This window comes from Pyrus communis, chromosome 12 (assembly GCF_963583255.1).
Source record: "Pyrus communis chromosome 12, drPyrComm1.1, whole genome shotgun sequence".
In the NCBI taxonomy this organism is placed as follows: domain Eukaryota; kingdom Viridiplantae; phylum Streptophyta; class Magnoliopsida; order Rosales; family Rosaceae; genus Pyrus; species Pyrus communis.
Genome location: NC_084814.1, coordinates 16,534,472 through 16,554,012, shown reverse-complemented (window position 1 = coordinate 16,554,012; position 19,541 = coordinate 16,534,472). Strand labels below are relative to the sequence as shown.

General features: G+C 37.5%; 3 protein-coding genes across 3 annotated transcripts; 1 reads left to right on the top strand and 2 right to left on the bottom strand.

The window, feature by feature from the left end:
• The first annotated feature begins 929 nt into the window (after positions 1-929).
• LOC137710621 (uncharacterized) lies at positions 930-7,097 on the top strand. The gene is made up of 16 exons (XM_068449692.1): positions 930-1,751; positions 2,132-2,253; positions 2,358-2,446; positions 2,581-2,616; positions 2,882-2,978; positions 3,065-3,107; positions 3,200-3,300; positions 3,682-3,746; positions 3,846-4,342; positions 4,422-4,509; positions 4,608-4,739; positions 4,924-5,489; positions 5,720-5,858; positions 5,944-6,012; positions 6,104-6,247; positions 6,427-7,097. The coding sequence occupies exons 1-16, from the start codon at positions 1,534-1,536 to the stop codon at positions 6,538-6,540; spliced, it is 2,520 nt and encodes an 839-aa protein (XP_068305793.1). The 5' UTR covers positions 930-1,533; the 3' UTR covers positions 6,541-7,097.
• Positions 7,098-10,644: 3,547 nt separating this feature from the next.
• LOC137710084 (uncharacterized) lies at positions 10,645-14,213 on the bottom strand. The gene is made up of 6 exons (XM_068449039.1): positions 13,883-14,213; positions 13,644-13,781; positions 13,365-13,505; positions 13,140-13,198; positions 10,885-10,946; positions 10,645-10,798 (listed from the first exon to the last, which is right to left on the bottom strand). Exons 1-6 carry the CDS (start codon positions 14,211-14,213, stop codon positions 10,645-10,647), a joined length of 885 nt encoding a protein of 294 aa, XP_068305140.1.
• Positions 14,214-15,554: 1,341 nt separating this feature from the next.
• LOC137711556 (reticulon-like protein B2) lies at positions 15,555-17,656 on the bottom strand. Its single transcript, XM_068450805.1, has 5 exons — positions 17,362-17,656; positions 16,568-16,748; positions 16,316-16,457; positions 16,018-16,087; positions 15,555-15,923 (listed from the first exon to the last, which is right to left on the bottom strand). The coding sequence occupies exons 1-5, from the start codon at positions 17,576-17,578 to the stop codon at positions 15,757-15,759; spliced, it is 777 nt and encodes a 258-aa protein (XP_068306906.1). The 5' UTR covers positions 17,579-17,656; the 3' UTR covers positions 15,555-15,756.
• Between the last annotated feature and the right edge of the window lie 1,885 nt (positions 17,657-19,541).

Sequence of the window (19,541 nt, the reverse complement as noted above, 5' to 3'; positions counted from 1 at the left end):
TACATAATATGTGTACATACTCTGACTTATTTATAGTAGTTACATTTTACTTGTATGAAAATTCTTCTCCACAAGTACAATCACACTTGAAATAAATATATCTCGTCATTTTATTCATATGAGTTAAAAATGAAATCCCTATCAATCAACAGTGTAACGAATATGTATCATCATTTTATTTTCGTGAGACTAAATTGAAACAAAACCAAATACTAGTCTTGTTTATCCAAACGATTTCCAACCTTAACTAGACTAAATTGTCACAAGATATTCAAACTTAAATGCATAAAAATTTTGTGAAAAACAGTCCTATAGTTCCATTTTTGTATTATTTATATTTGGGGTTTTGTTTTTTTAGCAAATGATTTTTTTTTTAGTACATTAATATTTTTACATTATAGGGAGGTCTGAGGGGGAGTTCGGCTAAACCACACAATGAGCAACCTAATTTGTTATCGAATTCGTCATCCACGAGATTCGAACATAAGACCTCTCACTTCCAACTGAAGATGAATATCACCAAACCGTAGTACTGAATGACAACAAATTATATTAGCTACACTAAGGAGATGAAGAAGTTAGCTAAGTCTCATAAGGGCTAGCAATAATGTGGTTTAAATTTAACATAAGAATTAAACATAAAATCTCTCACTTACCAAGTGAAGAAGAATAACATTAAACCGTAATAGTAAATAACTTCCTATTTGAGTTTTATGATTTTATTTTTATCTTTTTAGTATATCTTTGAATTTTATTTTTTTTAACAAACAATATATCTCTTAGAAATGTTTAAAGTGAGCGTCGAAGCCTTTAGAGGGTTTTCAAATCCCGAAGGACCATCTAATAATAAAACTGTCCAAACCGAAACCCAGCCCCTCCAAAACTCGACACGTAACCACAAAAACAGTGCCAGCCACCACTCTTGCCTTTAAAAACTTGAAGAAAACCATCGAGAGACATGCCTACAGAAGCGGGAACCAAACATCTTCACTACCACTCACTGCCCTCTCTCCGCCGCCATCAACCCACTTTTTTCTTCTCTCCCGGCGATCCGCTTCTTTCGCACCGACCCCTTTCTCTCCTCTTCACATGCATACAAACTCCCTCACACGCGACACGGAAAAAAAAAACAACAAAAAACAGAGCAATAAATATCAGAGGTTGAGAAAATTCGTCTTTTCGGGTTTTCTTCAATTCTCTGTCCGACCCAGAAAACTACTTTCAAGATTTTTTTTTTTTTGGTGAAAGAGTCAGATTTGAAACTTTCGAGCGTTTTTGTGAGAAAATTATTGAATCTTTTTCGTGGGTTTTGATCATTTTCTTATGAGACTTTGAAGGGTGGTGTGAGTTGTAGCGGTTAATTTAAAAAAAATTAATTGCAGAGAGGTTGAGATTTTGTGGCGAATTTGGTGTTTTTAGCGACGAAACTCTGATCGTTTCGATTGTTTTACGATTTGCGTACGGTGTTTGATAAATTAGATTATCGAATTATAAGAAAAAAACAGAGAGAGAGAGAGAGAGAGAGAGAGAGAGATGGAGCAGAAAGGCATTCTGCTGTCGGCTTTGGGGGTGGGAATGGGAGTGGGAGTCGGTCTTGGGCTTGCTTCCGGCCAGACGATGAGCAAATGGACCGGAAACGACACGATGTCGAACGGCGTTACGCCAGATAGGGTGGAGCAGGAGTTGCTGCGACAGATCGTTGATGGAAGAGACAGCAAGGTCACATTCGACCAGTTCCCCTACTACCTCAGGTCACCACCTTTCCCATATTCCTCAGTTTCCAATCTTAATATAGAATTTGATATTCTTACAACTTTGTGATTTTTATGGTTTTCTGAAATTTTGTTCTAATCACATAACAAATTTGAAAAACACTTGCGCGCAAGCGCTTCTATTAGAAGCACATAGCAGGTCATTGTCGGAAACGCTTTTGGTGATCTTCAAACACTTTTTAGTTGTTTAAAAAGTACTTCCAAACGTTCCTTGGTTTAAGTTGGTGGCTTTTGCATTGTTTCAACATTGTTTCTGTTCATGACATGTAACATTATATGATGTATCGGACTTTATTCAGTTCACATAATTTGATCCGCAAATTTGATGCCTATATCATACTTTATGAATGAATTTACAGTGAACAGACGAGAGTTTTGATAACAAGTGCTGCCTATGTCCATCTTAAGCGAGCCGAGGTTTCGAAGTACACACGCAATCTTTCTCCTGCAAGTCGGGCTATTTTGCTCTCAGGACCTGCTGGTTTGTGATCTGCAACATACGTTATGATGTTTGTATATACATGTTCTATCGTTGTAATCACTCTTTTTTTTTGTGTCTTTTCTCCCACACTTTTTATCTTGAAGAACTTTACCAACAACAGCTTGCCAAGGCTTTAGCCCATTACTTCCAAGCCAAGTTACTGCTCTTGGACGTAACGGATTTTTCTCTAAAGGTGAGTGTGAGAAAATTAAATTATATGTATATTGTGTGTGTATATATATCTATATATACATAAACAAACTTGTGTGCTCATGCGCGCGGTTTTTGTTTCTTCCGCTAATTTTTGTAATCTATGGGATTGTACAGGTGCAGAGCAAATATGGCAATACCAACAAAGCATCTGTAAGCTTTCTTTAAACTATTTCCAGCATGTTCTCCCGTGAAGTTAATATATAATGTGTACCTTAAGTTCACTATCACGTTGTCGATAGAACATGGACTACATCCATAGCCATATGAGAGCATTGATATGATACTTCAATTTTTCCAACCCTCTCGAGATCTTAGTTTTAAAAGAGTTTCCATAACATTATCTGCCTCCAAATTTCCATGATTGGTTGCATACAGTTATTCATTTACTCATAGTTTGTAATCACGTGTGGTGTAGTCTTTTAAAAGATCCACTTCAGAGGTGACACTAGAGCGGTTGTCTGGGCTGTTTGGATCATTTTCGCTCTTTCCGCAAAGGGAGGAACCGCCTAAAGGTATTGTGGAAAACTGTCCTTATAAATAGAGTATCATATGGTTCTGCACCCTCTGGCATAGCACTTACCAGGAAATCCGCTTGCAGGTAATTTACGAAGGCAAAGCAGTGGTGTGGATCTCGGATCAAGGTATTGGGAGGGTTGTTAGAAAGTGAGATTGATTACATAAGAGGGTTTTAAAATGGTTGTCTTTTAACTATACCTTTATCCTGCACCTGCAGTGGGCTAGAAGGTTCTTGTAAGCCTTGCATGCTTCGTAGGAATGCTTCAGCTTCAGCTAATATCAGTAACCTTGCTTCTCAGAGCACTCCTGCAATTTCAGGTTCTTTCTTATAATACAGATAAAATATTATTGCAAGAGAGAGCTAGCCGTTCGCTCTTTACTCATATGTTTGTATGTTACTATCTATTTACAATGTCCCTTTAAAATCCTATGACTTGATCCAGTGGTTGTGATGGAGGTTTGATGAATCTTTGAAGAACAAAAGAAAGGAATTTCTGTTTGAAATATTCTTTAAGAAAATTATAAGAGATTGCAAACATCATGATCCTTTGTGTTAGCTAAAACACATGCCCTTCGATGCATTTTTCATGTTAAGAACATATTTGGTTTCAACTTTCTTCAATGGTATACATTTGTTAGTTTTTTTATTTGTCCGTGTTTTGTTCTTTCGGTTTTTGATGAACCCTTTCCAATTCTTAGGTGAGTTTAAGCGCACAAGCAGCTGGTCTTTTGATGAGAAGCTTCTTATACAGTCCCTGTACAGGGTAATGAGTAGTGCTTTTATGCTACATTATGGTTGGTGATATAAAAAGTTTCTAAAAATGGAATATAGATTGGTGAAACGAATTTTTATTTGCTTTCAGGTTTTGGTTTTTGTTTCGAGTACTAGTCCCATTGTGCTCTATCTTAGGGACGTTGACAAGCTCTTATCTAGATCGCAAAGGATATACAACTTGTTCCAGAAAATGTTGAAGAAATTATCTGGAGCCGTGTTGATCCTTGGTTCACGTGTTGTGGATCTCGGTAGTGACAACAGAGAGGTCGAGGAGAGGCTTACTGCTCTTTTCCCTTACAACATTGAGATCAGGCCTCCTGAAAATGAATCACATCTTGTCAGCTGGAAGACTCAACTGGAGGAGGATATGAGAATGATTCAGGTTCAGGATAACAAAAACCACATCATGGAAGTTCTTTCGGCTAATGACCTTGATTGTGATGACCTTGGTTCGATCTGCATCGCAGACACAATCGACCTCAGTAACTATATAGAAGAGATTGTTGTATCAGCAGTTTCTCATCATTTGATGAATAACAAAGATCCTGAATACAGAAATGGGAAACTCGTCATTTCCTCCAAGAGGTATGGTTTTTATTTCTTATTTATAATGATTTTTTCACTATGTACATACCGTGTACCTCACGTTTTCTCTGTAAATCAGTTTGTCCCATGGATTAAACATATTCCAAGAGGGAAAATCCAGTGGGAAAGATACAATGAAGCTGGTAGCCAAGGTTGAAGTGCCTAAGGTTTGTTGGACGAGCATTGTAATTGTATTATTTTATAACTCAAGGATTACAGATTGAGTACTAGATTAATCATTCTCTGGTTAATCCGTTGATCATAGGAAGGAGGAAATGAATTGTCCGTTGGTGTAACAACAGAAACAAAAACCGAAAGCACTGCTCCTGCTGCAGAGACAGCAGCTGCAGCAGCAAAACCGGATGCTGACAATTCAATTCCAGTATCAAGAGCTTCTGTAAATCACTATTCTCCTTTTAGTTTCTATTGTTTATGTCATTGTATTATGTGTCTTTCTACTCGTAGATTGTATGTTGTTTATATATTCGACATGCTTTCTGAAGTGTACTATATGTGATTCTCTTCCCCCCTACTTTTTCATCAGTACTGATATTGAGACATCACCATATACTACTTAACAGGCAGAATTCGATAATGAATTTGAGAAACGCATAAGACCAGAGGTCATACCAGCTAACGAGATCGGTGTAACATTTGCTGATATTGGTGCCTTGGATGAGATTAAAGAATCCCTTCAGGAATTGGTAATGCTCCCGCTGCGAAGACCAGACCTTTTCAACGGGGGCCTACTAAAGCCTTGTAGAGGTATACTGCTATTTGGCCCCCCTGGAAGTGGGAAGACTATGCTGGCAAAGGCCATAGCTGGAGAGGCTGGAGCAAGCTTCATTAATGTATCCATGTCTACCATTACCTCTAAATGGTTTGGTGAAGATGAGAAAAATGTCCGAGCATTGTTTACCCTTGCAGCCAAAGTCTCTCCAACCATCATCTTTGTGGACGAGGTTGATAGCATGCTCGGGCAGCGAACAAGAGTTGGAGAGCATGAAGCTATGCGGAAAATAAAAAATGAATTCATGACTCACTGGGATGGGCTCTTGAGTAATCAAGGAGACCGAATCCTTGTTCTTGCTGCAACCAACAGACCATTTGACCTTGATGAAGCAATCATCAGGCGTTTTGAACGAAGGTACCAAATTACCAATGCATCTTTTATAACTTCTAATGCTGCCATATATTCTGTTTATTGTTTTATCCTTATGGAGTCCAAGATAACAAACTGACACCTTTAAAGAGAAATCGATATAATAAGTTTGCAGTGAAAGTTAGTGGGACATAGCGGTACTGTCAATGGAAGTAGTAACATGAAGATTGCTAACATGATTTTTTTTCCTTATGATAATGCTGTGTTTGAAACAGAATTTTGGTGGGGCTACCGACAGTGGAGAACAGAGAGATGATTTTGAGAACCTTGTTGTCGAAAGAGAAGGTGGAAGCACGACTAGATTTCAAGGAGGTTGCAACTATGACTGAAGGATTTAGTGGAAGTGATCTTAAGGTCAGCATATTTGGTTATATATTTCTTTGTTTAGAGGTTCGGTGTATACTTAGGTCTGATCGACTGCAACATTACTTTTACGCAGAACTTATGTACAACAGCTGCCTATCGACCAGTTAGGGAATTAATACAGGCGGAGAGAAAGAAGGATCTGGTAAGGAAGTTTAAATCAAGGCATGCTGGAGTGTCTTAGATTCAATGACAGATGATCCTAATATTGTTTTTACCTGTGTTTTGGTTTTTAGGAGAAAAAGATGACAGCTGCACAAGATGGTGCGGGAGAACGGAATCCAGAAGCTGCCCCAGTAACAAAAGTAGAACATAAAGAAGAAAGAGTGATCACCCTCAGGCCCCTAAACATGGAAGACTTCAAGCAGGCGAAGAACCAGGTATGTTCACCGATTGAACTGCCTTTCGAGATGTGGCTCCTTGGAATGATCCACTTTGGTTTTTGTAACGTGCACTATTCACGAACTTAAACTTTTCACCAACTCTACTGCCCACATCAGGATTTTGCATTCAGTTTGTATATTAAAGGTCGGCTTTATTTGTGTTATTGGGAATGCAGGTTGCAGCTAGCTTTGCAGCTGAGGGAGCCATGATGAATGAATTGAAGCAGTGGAACGATCTATACGGGGAAGGGGGGTCACGAAAGAGAGAGCAATTGAGTTACTTCCTATGAGATTGGTGGTGTAAACTAGTACATTTTTCCACGGTTAGTTTTGAGTATCAATGGTCAAACACTTCTTGTTCCTTCAGTTCTTCCTGGCACAGGTAAGTCAGTGACCAAATTTGAAGACATGAACAAACAGAATTTGACCGAAGTATACGCTGTATTAGGATGTGGAAGAGAACAATCTTGTATTAATCTTATGATTCTCCTACGGTTTGTGAAGGACATGCAAATGCTCGGATATAAACTTCTTTTTGTCTTGCTTCTGCGTTCTGAGAATAAGGCGTGACAACTACGAATATCTGGATTGTTGTGAACTACTGTTTTCATATGTAATACTAATAGGCGGAACACCGTGAGTGTTTAGATCGGTGTGTCTAACCATATACAGCTTTCTCTTCGTTTGTTTCTTTGTTGCTAAATTCCTGCAGAGAAACTGTGGAGGACATTGTGATTTTACTGATTTGTTTTAGACGTACATGAGAGTTGAACATGTTCAAGTTTTTTCGGTTTAATTTTCTGTGTATTCAAGTATTCTATGGTGAATTTCACTCTTTTAAGGTTTTCGTGACTCTCTGGCTTAGGCATTCCCCTCCCATTTGAGTTATTTTTCTTTGCTTTCCGTGGATGAGCTAACAAACACGAGTAGTGCTATGGTGATCATATTTTTAGGTCACATGAACTAACCATACCGCGTAGCATAAAAATAAAAAAAAAACGTGCGCGTGTGTGTGCGGGTGTAAAGCAATCGAAGAACAATATAAGAAGTGAATACTTTGGGTAGAATATCTGAACCTCTTCGCATGTCGATGTCGAACAACATTGTTCACCCACAAACGACTAAGATGTAAAATCCAATCCGATCCCAAACTTGGCACGTTAACAAGATGCGGGACATGCGCCCTAAAAACGAAACGGTCTCAAGAAAGTGGCGAAGCCAACTTGATCTCTCATCGTTCAGTTTGTTTATAGATGGGTAAATGAATGTGTGCGAGAGAGGAGAGTACGTACCATGAAAAAAGGTGCTTGAATGAGAAATAGAATAGGGGGAAGCCCTCTAAAGAAGGCGAGGGGTCCTCTTGATTTTAGAATCCAGAGGGCTAGCATTTTGAAACGGTAATTTGCATGTTGTAGCACACAATCCTCACATTCAGGCTGTGGATTCAACAAAATATAGTTGAGTTTAACTCGTTCACTTCAAAAGTCTTGTAGGCCCAAATCACTACTCGAATCCCAAATCTATAATGTTTGGACTTGGATGTCAATTTTGCGTTTATCTAGCTACTCTTCCATCCACTCAACCATTGGTTCTACATTATTTTCTCAATTGCATGGAGAAAGGACCTAGTTATTTGCTTTTAGGCTTATTTTTAGCTATGGTTTTTGGAACTCGATTTTGATCATACTTTAGCCCCAGTTATAACTCAAAAATCACTGTTTTACTCTTTGAAATTCAAAATTTGCTCAACTTTGTCTTATTTGTTTCAATTATGTTAAACATCTGTTAAGCTTACTTATGTAGCATGAGTATGGTCCACTTGTCACTGATGTGGCACAAGCATAAGGTCCATCCAATTAAAATTACCACATAAATTAAAATTGCCACATTAATTAAATTAAAAATAAGAAAAAAAATACCCACCCCTACCAGCAACCCATAAGCCAAGGCCGAGATATTTCTCCCACCATCTTGTCGTTTGGCGTGGCCTCAATCCAACCTTCGCTCTGGTTTTCTCTCTTCCTCCTACTTCTCTTTTCTATTTTTTTGGGTAGTGTTGTTCACATACCCCTTTAACCTCCCACATCCTTGTTAACTTGTGTTTATTAATCTTCTTCAATCCATTCAATCCGACGGCCAGAAAGTGAGAGATGTGGACAAAAATCGGTATGTAGATAATACCATCCTTGTTTGTCTCTCCTCCATATTGTTTTCTTTCTAGTTTGTCTCATTGCTTTTCATTTCATTTGATTTTGATCCCATGCTCTCTTCTTCCTACATCCCATCCTCCCATTTTATCGATCTTCTGCCCTTTTACTTTATTTTCTTCTTCTTCTTCTTCCTACTCTACAAAATTTTAAAAAGCTACAAGATATCATAGTATGAGATATAAATATGTGGCCCATTGCCAACTATGATGAGATTACAATTTTATCCTTACACGTCCAACATATTTGACGGCTTTTGGACAAGTAAACAGAAACAAGGTAAAGCAGAACGAATTTTGAGTAACTATGAGTTAACAATGTTCTTCTTGTGTATAATAGATGTGGTTATGGCGTCAAATGTGCTGCTGACTTCTGCACCGAAGCGATTATGGCCGAGGAAGCAACATGTGTCGACCTTGGGTTATAGAATCTGAAGACAAGGTTGCTAGATTACTGCGAAGTTCAATAATTAGTTCGACTTTTGTTGTGCCAAACAAGGGGACCCTAGGAACACCTCAATTCGCCGAAACTGATGAAATAACCTATTGAGACGAAAGAATGGAGAATTCTTCGTCCATCGAGACTTGGATAGATAACCAATTAACTAATTGCAGTGTTGTTAGTCCAAACTAAAGGTGCTTCTAAATTGCTTGGCTTTACGGCTCCAGTAGCTAGGGTTTTTCACGTAGAGCGTTTTGAGTTCAAGGGGTTTCTTCTATTGCAGAACCTTCTCTATTTATAAGCTAAGCCTCTACGGTAAACAAACATGCTGAGGCAGCGCCTTAATAGGACTGTACCTGCTCGACATCTGCTTGAATATTCCCCTTATCTATTAGTGGCCAAAACTTCATCTCTAATTCCAGTTGGGGCTCTGAACTTGATCTTGTTATAAGGTTCATTCATCTTTATCTAATTGGGTATTCTGATCCTTGGGATAATTCATATTTATCCAATGATTAATCTCTAGCAATTTTAACTCGTATAGGACTCGATCAACTCACCCACGCTTGATCTCTTCACCATTCTTTCTTCATAAGGACTTGGTTGATTCTATTTAGGGCTAATAGCCCACTGGCCTCAAGGACGCACTGAACCAAGAACCATGGTCCTTAGGTCAACCCATCTTGGCCCAAGCTGTTAATTTAGGCACAAACAGTTTCAGGAAATAAAGTGAGATTAAAGTTAAGTTTCAATGCTAAAAATAAGCTTTTATTCTAATTTTCACTTTTTTTTTTTTTTAGTGTGATTTATCCAACCTGGTTCATTCTTTAGTCGTGGTTGCAGGTATATAGGTGAACTCGTTGTAAGAGACGACGATCATCAGTATACGTACTGCTATGAGTTTATTGCAATGATTTTAAGGGGTTGTGATCATCTAGAATGAATAATGAACACGAGAGTTATGGCAAGGATATTGAACATGTTTTTTACAAGTGATATTATATTTTAGTCTAAACTAATTTGGATGCATCATGGATTCAAAGTTGAGTGCATATGATGCAATGGTGAACTGACAAATATGGCCATGCCGACATCTACAAAATTAAATTTTTAAATGAAGTAGTTTACTATTGTTTACAAACATAATCTAATGAATTATGACTAATCTCTTGTTGAAGATTAGAGTTCTGTAAAGAGATCAAGAATCTAGAGAATTTAGAGAGAGAGAGAGAATGTAGAGAGAGATTGTGTTTGTTGAAGAATGATTCTCATTAATTGTCTGAAAAATTACAAAGTGTATGTATACATAATACTCAATAATGCTGACTAAGCATTTTTACATAACTAACTCTAACAAACCAAAAATTAACAATTAAGCTAAGTATCCAGGTATTAATCTGATGCATTATGATCATGGTTAGTAGGTGGTCCTTCAATATCCTTAACACACCCCTTCAAGTTGAACATAAGGGAGCAAACTGAAAGGTTGTGACTAAAAGTAACAAATATGTCTGTACGTGAGGATTTAGTGAAAATATTAGCAGTCTGTAGTAAAGTAGCAACATGATGAACACTGATATGACCTTGAAGAACATTTTCTCAGATGTAGTGATAATCGATCTCGACATGTGTTGTTCGAGCATGAAAAATTGGGTTCTTAGTTAGCGTAATAGCACTCCAATTATGACAAAAAATGATAGGAGTTCGAAGAAGAGGAAAAGAAATATCTTGCAATATTTTACACACTCAAGTGATTTCTGAAGCAGTATTGGCTAAAGACCTATACTCTGCTTTTGTAGAAGATCTTGCCACAGTGGTTTGTTTCTTAGCACTCCAAGAAATCAAATTAGGACCCAAGAATACATAATAGCCACTGGTAGATCTTCTGTCTACTGGCAACCTGCCCAATCAACATTAGACCAAGCTGTGAGAACCTGTTTTCCTCGTCTGAACCATAAGCCTAAGTCAATTATACCCTTTAGGTACCTTAAGATCATTTTGCCAACTTGTAGATGTATAGTTCTAGGAGCATGCATGTGCTGACAAACCTGATTCACAGCAAAAGCCAGATCAATCCTTGTCTATGTCAAGTATTGCAGTGCACTTATAGTTGACCTATAAGATGTAAGATCTGAAAGAATAGTGCCAAAATGATCCAATTTGGCTGAACCAACTGGAGTAGAGCAAGGTTTGACACTAAGCATGTCTGTTTTCTTGAGCAAATCCAAGGCATATTTGGATTGATTGAGAAAGAAACCTATAAAGGATATTTGAACTTCAATTCCTAGGAAATAATGGATATCTCCAAAATCTTTGATAGGAAACAAAGATTGCAACTTGGAAATTATGGAATGACAAACAGTAGTATAACTATGATGATATCATCCACATAAACTAGGATAAAAGTAATGGAAGAATCTCTCTTGATGAAGAGACTTGTATTAGAGTAGGAATAAGTAAATCCCAATGAGAGAATAACATTATAAAAGGCTTTATACCAGGCCCTGGGTGCCTGTTTTAGACCACAGAGTGATCTCTTCAGTTTGCAAACATGATGAGGTTTGGCTTAATCAATAAACCTAAGAGGTTGCACCATGTATACATCCTTTTTGAGATAGCGATGAAGAAAGGCATTGCTTACATCCAATCGATGAACAAACTAATTATATGTAACTGCAATAGAGAGAAGCATCCGAATAGTTGTAGGTTTAGCTACTGGGCTAAAGGTTTCATAGAAATCAAGACGTTTTTGTTGATGAAATCCCTTGGCTACTAGCCAAGCTTTGTACCTCTCTATATAACCATTAGCCTTGTGTTTTATTTTGAACACCCATTTACAACCTACCAAATTATAATGAGGATTGAAAGGTACTAGATCCCAAGCACTTGTGGACTGCAGAGCTTGGTGCTCATCCTTCATTGCTGCCAACCAATTTTAGTTCTTGGAAGCTTAGAGATAACTGGTTAGTGTATGAGGAATAACAGTGAAAGATCAACAGTAGAGGGAAGATGATGTTTAGTTGTAGTGAACACTTTAGGTTTGTGTATTCCAGCCTTAGCCCTTGTAACCATTGGATGATTATTAACTGGAATAGAAACTTATTTAACTTTTTCTGTGGGTTAAGTAATTGGTACCAGAAGGGGAGAACTAGTAATAGTATGAGAGACTTCATTGGGAGATGCAGTAGGTAATGTGATGCAAATGGAAGTGGTATGGTGAATGAAATATGAAAAGCTGAATTGGTAATGAGTGGTATTGGGGAAGTGGTATGTGAAATATTAATTTGCTTGAAAGGGAATGAGGCGTCATCAAATACAACATGTCTTGAAATGTACAACTTATTGGTAACTGTATTTAGACATATGTAGCTACTGTGGTTTAAGATATATCCCAAAAATACACATAACTTGCTCTTTGTGTCTAGTTTGTTAGAACTATATGGTTGTAATCAAGGATAATAAGCACAGCCAAGGGTCTTCAAAGTGTGATACTTAGGTACAGCTTTGAATAATAACTCATAAGGACAAAAAGAAAACTGAGATGACATCCTTTTGATGAGATACACTGAAGTTTCAAAGGCTTTTACCCAAAACTTAGAAAGCAAACCACTGTGAGATAACAGAGTCCTGCCTATTTCAACCATATGTCTGTGTTTCCTTTCTGCACACCCATTATGCTCAGTAGTGTGAGAGCAACTCAATTGATATTTTATACCTTGATCATTGAGGAAATTTTGTAAAACGGAACTTAGAAACTCACCCCTTAAATTAGATCTCAAGCATTGAATCTTACCATCAAACCAATTATGAACTTTCAAAACAAAATTCTTAAGAAAAGAACAGACATTAGATTTTAAGTACAAGGGATATAACCAACTATATTTGGTGAAATCAACTAGGATGAGATAGTACTTATATCCAGTACATGAAGAAATGGGGGAAGGACCCCATACATCAACATGAATGAGAAGAAATGACCTAGTGGAGGTACAAGGCAAAACAAAAAAATGGAAGTCTAGAGGTCTTCCTTAATTGACAATCAAAACAAAAAGATTGTTTGTGTACTGAACCAACAACATGTAGGTTACTTTTATTAACAACCTTATTTAAAACTACATTAGAAGGATGTCCAAGCCTTTTGTGCCATATATGGACGTCTACTTTAGCTATCATGAGTGCATGAGGAGAAATGGTGATACCAGATACGCCATTAGATGCATTCAAATAGAAAGGATACATACCTCCTTCATTGGGGCCCTGGAAAAGTATCCTCCCAGTTGTTGGGCCATTGACATAGAATCTAAACAGATCAAATGTCAGAGAACACCAATTATCATGAACAAATCTATATATTGATAGCAAGTTATAAGATGCCTTAAGAACTAAAAGCACATCATTTAGTTTAAACACAGCTTTAGCAGTTTAAATAAATGTAGATCCAGTGTGAGAAATGCAGAGACTTTTACCATCACCGACGAATAGTTGTTCAGTACCAGTGTATGGAATTGATGAGTCAAGAGATGCTAGATTAGGAGTCACATAACGTGAAACACCATTATCAGTGAGCCAGTAGCTTGGAGAAAATGAAGCAGTCATGGCAGACATGCCTACATGAGAATTGTTGTTAAATCCCTGAGATTACTGAGACGCAAGTTGTGAGAAGTGGCCATAAAAGAGGACAAGATGACCATGCTGATGACACAGTTGACAAGGAATAGGGTGTCCAGAGAAGAATGATGATTGACCAGCTTGATAGTTGGTAGGAGTATAACCAGAGGATGATGATCGATTTTGATTCAGAGCAGGTCCAAGAACACCATCAGAATTGCGATTAGCACCAAAATTGTGATTTTGATTAGATCGATTGCGATTCTGAAACTTTCCTTGAAAATTTTCTCAAAAAAATTGGAACCATAAGGATTTTGATGTGTTGTATAAGCATAAAAAAGTGCTAAGGAGGATAAGGAAGTAAATCAAGTCTTACGCTTCTGGAGAGAAATTTCTTTGTTGAGAAGAAGACCGTGAAGTTCATTAGCATTCACATCTTTAGAGCGCGTCTCAATTGAATCAATAAATGATTCATACTCATCATGCATGCCAGAGAGAATGTAAGTAACAAGATCCTTCTCAGAGATCGACTCACCAGCAACGACTAGTTTATTTGAGATCTCTTTGAAGAAATTGAGATAGTCAGTCATTGAAGAGTCACCTTTCTGGATAGTATGAATCTTGGATCGAAGGCTGTGGATATGAGTGTGCGAAGCACCAGTAAAACAACGCTCAAGTGATTGCCAAAGAGATCGTGAATCTTCCATCTTAATCGTCAACAGAAGAAGATCATCAGGAAGTGTAGAATTGATCCAAATTGTCAGAATCTGATCCCGTTCACACCAAATCTCATAAGATGGGTTGAGAATTCGAGAACCAAAAGAATCACAAACAAATTTCGGTGGACAAAGATCTTCGCCATTGATAAGCCCTAAAAGTTTGAATCGTTTCAGAACAAAAATGAACAAGCTACGCCAGGTAATGTAATTCTACGATTGAATTTAGTCGGAACCATTCAAGCGACATTCTGAACTATAATTAATGCAATCGAAGTATTTGGAGGACAAGACACTTTGCCATGAGAATTAGTGCCAGAAGAGGTTGTAGGAGAAGGAGAATCAGAGGAATTCATAGTTGTTACCATTGAAGAAGCAAACAATTTGTAGAGAAGAAAGAAATTGAGATAGGTAATAGCTGCTTGAGAGGTAAGAAAGGGCAAGAAAATGCATGCAAACGAAAGCAATGGATCAAAGTCGTTAGATGGCAGTGAAGGATACCATGTTGAAGATTACAGTTCTGTAAAGAGATCAAGAATCTAGAGAGAATTTAGAGAGAGAAAGAATCTAGAAAGAGATTGTGTTTGTTGAAGAATGATTCTCATTAATTGTCTGAAATAGTACAAAATGTATGTATACATAAATACTCAATAATGCTGACTAAGCCTTCTTACATAACTAACTCTAACAAACCAAAACTTAACAATTAAGCTAAGTATCTAGGTATTAATTTGATGCATTGTGCTCATGGTTAGTAGGTGGTCCTTCAGTATTCTTAACATCTCTATCCTTTTAAAGAAAAGTGAACTTGTTGATGGAATGACAAGTCAACACAGTATATAGGAAGAAGAGGTCAAAAAGGGCAGAATGGAAGAGAATGGAAATTTGCTTATGGCAATATTTTACTTTAAACTAATTTAAACAGCAAAGAAGCAAAATCATAACCTTTTGAGCAGCTTTACATAGATTCAATTCTAGATAAGATGGCAACGTGTATTCTGCAGTACCAAAAAGAGAGGATTTTTATGAAGAGAGATTAAATATTCACACTTCAAATTACTTTTCGCACACCCTTTTATTTGTTTAATATAATTTTTAATATTTTACACAACACTAACACTTGATAAACAAATATTAAAAAAATTATAAGGGTGTGGAGTAAGTAATTTGGAGTGTGTGAATAAAATCTCACTTTTATGAACAATCACCAAATCATTCCATCCAACAACAGACATTAAGCAAAGAAGAAACTGAAACCCAAATGTACAGAATAATCATTGATTTGAAGTGTACTAGCATGATCACCAGATCACACATATCAAAATCTCCATGAAAAATAAAACCAAAATTATCATATATGTAGCGAAAACAAGTACGTAAAACAAATTCACAAATTCATCCCCATCGTGAATCCAATGGACTCGCGAATGGAGAAGAGGACCCTAAGCAATCATGGGTAAGATGTGCAAAACACCCTGGCAAAGCACGGCTAACAAAATATGTCAGCTAATAGAACCGCTGCACGACATCCAATCTAAAACTTCTTGTCCTTCAATTGCCCCCTAGGAATTTTACTCATAACCTTCGCGTCAAATACTGCATACTGCTTCTTGATCTCAATCAGTGCCTTCTCCGCAACTGCATCCACCTGGTCGTCGTATTTCTCGTAGAATACAGGCAGCGTGAAGAGCAAAACCACCGCTGTGAAGAAAGAATCAACACCATGGTAAGAACGTGCGCAGAAAGAAATGGCAAATTGTAGTCATAACTAATATGTACAATGTAGTTTCCTTACCTATGTACACCAAGGTCAAGAAGTTGTACCACTTCCCCAAGACAGACACAACCCACAATCCAGCAATCACCTAATCGACCATAACACCATCCACAAATACGAAAAACATGAACAATCAAATCACCACAATGATATCTAAAACATCCCTCTCATACGAATACAGATTCCAATTCATATATGCCACAGTTATTTACAATCAAATTGCAAATCGAGCAACAATTAAATCATCATCATGAATCGCGGAGTAACATGAACACCATCAATTAGAAAAGAAAGAGCTAGAGCACAATAAACATACAGAGAGGAACTGCTTCAGATCCTTGCCAGAAGCAATCTCCCGCAGGATAACAAAAGCCCGATTGATCTCCATTGTGATTACAGACGCAATCTGTAGAACCGGCTTTTCTGGAATTTGAACTTGTGGAATGTGGGGTGGAGACCTGAATGTAACAAATTGGTGCTAAGTGAATCATTCCAACATATAAAATCGAGATCTTCACACCCGAACACAAACAGAACAAAAAAACAAAAGAATCGAAGACATGCTTACTTGTTAATGAAGGTTGAAGCGTTGGACCATAAGAACAACGAAGCAATCCCAAGAATCAACAAGTGGGAGACCAGAGTCAGCAGGTGGTATTCAAACAATTCAAAGAAAACCCATATGATCGTTAAGGCGATAAGAACACCTGCGGACGCCTTCTTGTCCCTCCACAGGAAAACATCAGCCGCTGTGACATAATCATTCAATTTTTCATCATACCATAACAAAAAAAAACTTTCATTTCTTGCACATTTTCGATCGCGGAAATACAAAACCACGTAATCAAAATGTCATTTTGCAAAATAGTTAACCCAACACAAGGTTCAGTAAAATAATTAGTTGGATTAGCAAAACTGGAAGAAGAATGTCAATCAATTTTACATCAAACCAAAAACATAAATTGCATTTCTTGCAAATTTTCGATAAAATCCAAACCACGTAACCGAAATGCCATTATACAGAAAAGTTAACCCGACGCAAAACACGATTAGAAAGGTTCAGTTAAATAATTAGTGGGATTGGCAAAACTGGAAAAAGATTAAAAAACGAATTAACACCATTAACAAAGTAACCCCAACTTAATATATACACAATAATCATAATTTAATAAAACAAACAAACAGAAAATCACTCCAGAGCATTAACAGAAGCGAATTAAGAACATTACCAAAGAAAAGTCCAATTTCAATTAAAAATCAAAATTTTAATTAGCAATTAATCAAATCTACAATCTTCATTCACCAGATCTAGATGCATTAGCAGAAAGATCAGAAAGAAACGTTTCTATTCCCATACGATACCTTTTCCGCCACCGAAGACGTGGTGCACGGGCTTCTCCCTCCCAAAGAGCCTGTTAACCTTGGACTTCAACGACGTTGAATGGCCACCGCCAATGCCCTTGTCGTGCACCACCCCCGACGACGGCACCACCGACGACGAATCGTGGCCGTGGATCTTGTCGGATATCCTGTCCATCAAAGACTCCGCCGCCTTCACTCCGTCCGTACGCTCCGCCATTGCAAAAACGCTGCCGTTTCACAATCCCCAAACAAAGAACCAAAAGAATACTATCCGTTTCTTTTTTAGCGTTTCTTAATTTCCTCTCACTCTCAGTCGCTCTCTTTCCCGCGTTTAAATAGGCGGGATATAAACCCCATACGCTAATTAATACGAGCCGCTAAAATTAACGGCCGTGAGATTCGACGACAATCTCCGTTGGTCCGGCCACGGGGGTTCTGCGTACGTGGCGGCAGGAGAGGCGTTGTCTCAAATCACATGTGTGACATTTTTGGACTTATGGCATGCCACCACGTATGGCGAACAATTGGCCCATCGATTTTTTTTTTTTTTTTTTTTTTAAGAACGATATTATTATTATATTTATCTACACTAAAATAAAGGGATGAGTTTAGCCTCACAATGAGTTACCAATAATGTGGTTCAAATTCACCTAAGAACGATATTATTACATTAACAGAGGAGATAGGTTCAGCCTCACAAGATGTTAGTAATAATATGGTTCAAATTTGCCTTTGCATAATATCAAATCTAAAACTTATCACTTAAAAGTGAAGATGAATACAATTAGACCTTAATAGTACGTGGTCCTGTGCGAAAAGCTTAGCTCTTAAGCAAATATTAAATTCAGTTTTTGTTTTCTTTTCTTTGGTCAAATTCAATTTTGTTGGAAAATTTAATAAAGAAAACTAATGAAAAAAGCTTCAATATTTTGAATTTTAATCAAAAATTAGGTAATTGGTGTGACATATGTTCTTATCAATATGTGATTGCGTAAATCCTAAGCAAAGATAGAATAGGAATCCTTTGGGATCTATAATGTAATATTCCACATCGACCAATGGAGAAGGGGTGATGTGCCTTATATGTACATGCCTACCTCCATATAGCACGAGGCATTTTGGGAACTCACTAGCTTCGGATTCCATCGGAACTTCGAAGTTAAGCGAGTTTGGGCGAGAGCAATCCTAGGATGGGTGACCCATTGTGAAGTTCTCGTGCCAAAACCCAAAAACATAACCGTGAGGGTGTGGCCCAAAGTAGACAATATCATGCTACGGTAGAGCCGGTTTGGGATGTGACTGAATGGTATCAGAGCCACTCTGTTGTGTGGTGCGAATATGCCAACGAGGACTTCGGGCCCCTAAGGGGGTGGATTGTAACATCCCACATCAACCAACGGAGAGGGGGTGATGTGCCTTATATGTACATACCTACCTCCATATAGCACAAGGACTTTTGGGAACTCACTGAATTCGATTTTCATCGAAACTTCGAAGTTAAGCAAGTTCAGGGCGAAAGCATTCCTAGGATGGGTGACCCACTGGGAGTTCTCGTGTGAGTTCCCAGAAACCAAACCTTGAGGGTGTGGTCGGGGCCCAAAGCAGACAATATCGTGCTACGGTGAAGCCGAGCTTGGGATGTAACATAGAAGATCTTTCCTAATATACTTTGTATTACTTGGAGAGCAAGTTTCTCTCCTCCTTATTACTATAAATAAAGACACAAGGACAGAGGAATTAACACACAATTCCTCAACTCTATTCTCCATCAATCAGGGGAGTATTACTTTTCAATTATTTTTTTTAATTGATTAAATTTTGATTTTATTGAATTCATATACTTCTATTGATTCAATTTATTTATTTTTCTTATGTTGAACGTGATACAAGCTTGAAGATGAAAGCCAAAATTGAAGAAATAACTCCTACAAACCCGTTCACAATATTCATTACGAAATCCAGGTTCTTTTAAAACAATGGTTTTTATTTCGATATTTTTTCAGCCTTGATTGCATGAACCTTCATTATAATGCAAAACCCAACTTTACGATTTACAAATTTTAGATCCTACATAAATTGTTTATGCATTATATCCATAATTTTGCAATTATGTGAATTGAATATGTGTGAATAAGGAAGAAAAAGGAAAGAAAAAACAAAAAGATGTTGAAACCCTAGAA

What these genes read in the sequence shown, in the direction of transcription:
- LOC137710621 (XM_068449692.1), top strand. Translation starts at nt 1,534, where the DNA reads ATGGAGCAGAAAGGCATTCTGCTGTCGGCTTTGGGGGTGGGAATGGGA. An exon ending in AAGGGAGGAACCGCCTAAAG is followed by an intron (nt 2,979 to 3,064) that starts GTATTGTGGAAA and finishes ATCCGCTTGCAG; the next exon opens with GTAATTTACGAAGGCAAAGC. An exon ending in CGGAGAGAAAGAAGGATCTG is followed by an intron (nt 6,013 to 6,103) that starts GTAAGGAAGTTT and finishes TTTGGTTTTTAG; the next exon opens with GAGAAAAAGATGACAGCTGC.
- LOC137710084 (XM_068449039.1), bottom strand. Translation starts at nt 14,213, where the DNA reads ATGGAAGATTCACGATCTCTTTGGCAATCACTTGAGCGTTGTTTTACT. An exon ending in ACAACTATTCGTCGGTGATG is followed by an intron (nt 13,199 to 13,364) that starts GTAAAAGTCTCT and finishes TGATCTGTTTAG; the next exon opens with ATTCTATGTCAATGGCCCAA. An exon ending in GTTGGCAAAATGATCTTAAG is followed by an intron (nt 10,799 to 10,884) that starts GTACCTAAAGGG and finishes TTGATTGGGCAG; the next exon opens with GTTGCCAGTAGACAGAAGAT.
- LOC137711556 (XM_068450805.1), bottom strand. Translation starts at nt 17,578, where the DNA reads ATGGCGGAGCGTACGGACGGAGTGAAGGCGGCGGAGTCTTTGATGGAC. An exon ending in GCTTCAACCTTCATTAACAA is followed by an intron (nt 16,458 to 16,567) that starts GTAAGCATGTCT and finishes TGTTACATTCAG; the next exon opens with GTCTCCACCCCACATTCCAC. An exon ending in ATCTGAAGCAGTTCCTCTCT is followed by an intron (nt 16,088 to 16,315) that starts GTATGTTTATTG and finishes ATGGTCGATTAG; the next exon opens with GTGATTGCTGGATTGTGGGT.